The sequence below is a fragment of the Quercus suber genome, unplaced genomic scaffold, assembly GCF_002906115.3.
Source record: "Quercus suber isolate HL8 unplaced genomic scaffold, Cork oak 2.0 scaffold_88, whole genome shotgun sequence".
NCBI lineage: Eukaryota > Viridiplantae > Streptophyta > Magnoliopsida > Fagales > Fagaceae > Quercus > Quercus suber.
This window is the reverse complement of record NW_027069553.1, coordinates 32447-36847: the sequence shown is the minus strand read 5'-3', so window position 1 is coordinate 36847 and position 4401 is coordinate 32447. Positions and strand designations below refer to the sequence as shown.

The following is a 4401-nucleotide window of genomic DNA, read 5'->3' as shown; positions in this document are numbered from 1 at the left end:
ATGATGATATGGAAGAAAAAAAAGTTAATGCTGTGGTATTTTTTTTCTTTAATAATAAGAGTTAATGCCTGAATCACTAATTTCTAAGGAGTAATAATGACATTAATACGAGTTTTTTTTTGACTCTTAGATCTAATAGTAATTAATGGTCCATGAAAGATGTAACTCTTGTGAAGTTACACCAGATGTAATTTGAACTCATATATATATATATATATATATATAGGGTTGAGTTCAAGTTACACCTGGTGTAACTCTAAACAATGTTACACCACCTAATAATTTGTTATTGAATTAATATTTTAAAAATCCAATCGTTGAATTATATGTTCTATATGTTCTTAACATGCATGCTAATTTTCATATCAATCGGATGCTATTTACCATTTGATCCATAAACTCATCTTTTATGCATTATTTTAAACTACAAAAATTTGAATTTTAACAATTGATTGATGACATGGCTATTAATCTTTGATCACCTTGAAATTTTGTAAATATGAAGAATATATGAAGATAATGTAATCTAACAGTGGATTTGTCAATATTCGCATCCAATTAAAAAATGTTAAGTGGTGTAACATTACTTAGAGTTATATCAGGTGTAACTTGAACTCAATTCATATATATATATATATATATATGCTTCTTGGTCTATGTGCATAATAATCAATTTTCTAAATAAGCAAATTTCTTTTGCATTTAATGCTGCAATGTCATAGCCACTTTTCACATTTAAGGTAATAACTATCATTTATGAGTAATTATTTTTTAAAATTATTATTTTTGTAGATTTGTTAGTGGATTAATGATATGACAAAATCTAGACCATTTATTATAAATGAAAAGTCCAAATTAAAAGAACTCTACATGGTAGAGTACCTTAGGAATTCTAGAAGATCTTAATCCGATCTTTAGATATCAATTGATGTTTTCCTTTGAAACTTTGACTATACACAATAATTACAACCAAGAATGGAAAACAAGTTGTAATGCTATAAACCATCAATGGTAAATTATATAAATATATGGTTCAATGGTTGTATAATTTTCTGATACTTTTCATCTATAATGTTACTATTAAATATATTAAAAGAAATATTTTAAAGCAAAAGTTTATAAAGGAAAGTATACTAAAAGTTGGCAATATATGATATTAAAAATCACATTAATTTTCAAAAATTTTCCCAACTAAAACCATTGACAATAGATATTCAAATTTTGAATTATATTTGAATTTCAAAATTTAGCAATCAACGTATTTCACATTAAGAGATAATTGATTTTCTCAATTCATATAAATGAATATTAAAATGAAATATGATATTTTTGTAAAAATATCCAAAACTACATAATTTTTTTTTTTTTTCAAGCAACCTCCTAAACTCTATAAATAAGGAAGCTCTAATCCTGTTATAATCACCATGCACAAACAAAAATGAAGTTATCAGTGTCTTCGCATGTTTTTGCTCTTTTTTTCTCATTTTTATTGGAAACTTCAGCTTCTACTGATGAAAACTTTCTTCAGTGCCTGACCCTTCATTCCGGAAATGACAGTATTTCTAAACTAATTTACACCTCATCCAACTCTTCGTTTTCAGCAGTCCTGAAATTCGACATCAGAAACACCAGATTCTCAACACCTTCCACCCCGAAACCTCAAGTTATTGTGACACCATTGTTGATTTCACACGTTCAAGCAACACTTAATTGTTCCCTAAAACATGGATTGCAAGTAAGGGTCAGAAGTGGTGGACATGATTACGAGGGTCTATCTTATGTTTCTCCTGTGCCATTTGTCCTTCTTGATCTGATAAATCTTAGGACCATCTCTGTTGATATAGAAAATAGCTTTGCCTGGGTTCAATCTGGTGCAACTGTGGGTGAAGTATACTATTGGATTGCCAATAAGAGTAGAACTCTTGGCTTTCCAGCTGGACTTTGCCGTACTATGGGTGTTGGTGGACACTTCAGTGGGGGAGGGTATGGCACAATGATGCGCAAATATGGCCTTGCTGCTGATAATGTTCTTGATGCACATTTGATTGATGTCAAGGGTAGATTCCTTGACAGAAAATCAATGGGAGAAGATCTTTTTTGGGCCATTCGAGGAGGAGGAGGTGGTAGTTTTGGAGTCATTGTTGCCTGGAAAATCCAGCTGGTTCCTGTTCCATCAAATGTGACTGTGTTCACAGTCAAAAGGAACTTGGAACAAAATGCAACCAAAATTCTTCATCGGTGGCAGTATGTTGCTGACAAGTTTGATACAGACCTCTTCATTCGGGTAGTCTTAACTGGTGTAAATTCTAGCCAAGAAGGGAACAGGACAGTGCAAGCTTCGTTCAATTCCTTGTACCTAGGAGGGAAGGATAAGCTCCTTCCATTGATGCAAGAGAGCTTCCCTGAGCTGGGTTTGGTGAGTGAAGATTGTACAGAAATGAGCTGGATTCAATCTATGGTCTATTTTGCTGGATTCTCCAGTGAGCAATCCCCAGATATTTTGCTAACCAGGGGACCATCAATTCTCTATTTTAAAGGAAAATCTGACTATGTGAAGAATCCCATTCCTGAAATTGGGTTGGAAGGAATTTGGCAAAGATTTTATGAAAAGGAGGCTGCCTCAGCTATGTTGATCCTGACTCCTTATGGAGGGAGAATGAGTGAGATTTCAGAATCTTCAATTCCTTTCCCACACAGAGCTGGCAACATCTACAAAATCCAGCACCTGGTGTCTTGGTCAGAACAGGAGAATGCGGCACCTGAAAAGTACGTAAATTGGATAAGAAGGCTTTACGATTACATGGCTCCCTACGTTTCCCAATCTCCAAGAGAAGCGTATCTAAATTATAGAGACCTTGACATAGGTACAAATAATGAAGGCAACACAAATTATAGCCAGGCAAGCATATGGGGTACTAAATATTTTAAAAACAACTTCAAGAGGTTGGTGGATGTGAAGACTCTGGTTGATTCTGCTAATTTCTTTAGGAATGAGCAAAGCATCCCTCCTCTTTCATTGTAATGGATGAAGAGAGGTGATTAGGGATACTTAGGGGCTGTTTGGTAATGTTATTCTAGTAATATAGTTTGTATTTTTTGAAAATACGTGTGGATGAAGATGTGTGTGAAAATACGTGTAATGTTGTTTAAATACTGAAACTGATGTTGAAAATACACTACCGAACACCCCCTTATATTGCAAAGATTGTACTCAGTTATAAAGCTTATTTCTCTCCATTTGTTGTCCTTTTATTAAGTATAAATAAAGGGTTCATGGATAATATGTGAATCTGAAGTTAATGAATGGGATTGTAAATATCTTATGTGATAAATTAATGCGTCCTTTTACTCACTAGAAGTTTGGGTCAATTTTATGCATCCACCTGCAGTTTGAAAAATGTAATTTTATCTACCTAAAGTCAATTTTATTAGCTTTTTATGTTACTTTTAGAGCTTGAAGGTGGATTTGATTATCACAAGCAAAGCTCCTAGGTAGTCTGGGTACAAATTGCTCAAGAAAATCAAGGTTATCATTTTTCACATGAGGGATTCAAGTGGTGACTGGTGATTGTGTTCTCTGGGAACATCTTATCGCCTATTGACAAGTATTTCACAAAATCAAATTAAAAAAAAAAAATTGATATTTTAAAAATTTGTAGAATATTTGTAATTGATTTTTTTTAAAAAAAAAAAAAAAATTATAAAAACGGTATATAGATGTTTGGAGGAAGTGACGGAGGATTTCATAGAGAAGCAAGTGAAGTTAGCGGATGTGAAACAACTGAAGATTTTGAATTTGATTGCGAGATGGGTAGTTAAATTTGATTGTTGTTGTGGCGGAGGTGTTATAGCCTGGCTTCGTTTATTTGCCACGTGGGTTACTGTGTTGTTTGGGTCCGGAAATTTTGGTTTCGTTTTGATATGACTTGGATGCTGTCATTGAACACTGTAATGGTGTTAGATCTCTTCTATTTGCCGAGGTCTCTCTCTCTTGTAATGGGTTATTGGTATATTCGATTTTGACTGGAACCCATATGTAACTCTGACTTGATCGACGATTTAGAATCCAAATCCAATTTAGACTATGAATAGTGGAAGTGTAATGTCTAAATAATTAGGAATTGATTTAGACCCGTAGGTTTCAGTTTGCTCAATTAGTAAAGTCTCTGATAATTGAATAAGAGATTTGGGATTTAATCTCCGCCTACACCAAAAACTGATTGGTGTCTTAGTTTGATGATAAAGAGTTATCATCAGGAGTGGATGCCATAGGTTGAAACTCTTTCAAAAAAAAAAAAAAAAAATTGATTTAGACCCCAAATTTTAATTAGGTTGAATTAATTAAGGCTAATTAACAATTAATGTGAAATTTACATAATTTACTAAATCAGCCCAGCATAC

General features: G+C 33.1%; 1 protein-coding gene across 1 annotated transcript; it reads left to right on the top strand.

Annotated features, from left to right (window-relative positions):
• The first annotated feature begins 1438 nt into the window (after positions 1 to 1438).
• On the top strand, positions 1439 to 3022 carry LOC112025356 (tetrahydroberberine oxidase). Its single transcript, XM_065774209.1, has one exon. The coding sequence runs from the start codon at positions 1439 to 1441 to the stop codon at positions 3020 to 3022; it is 1584 nt and encodes a 527-aa protein (XP_065630281.1).
• Positions 3023 to 4401: the final 1379 nt, after the last annotated feature.

Bases quoted from the DNA above. Each gene is read 5' to 3' on its own strand.
- LOC112025356 (XM_065774209.1), top strand. From the start codon at position 1,439: ATGAAGTTATCAGTGTCTTCGCATGTTTTTGCTCTTTTTTTCTCATTT.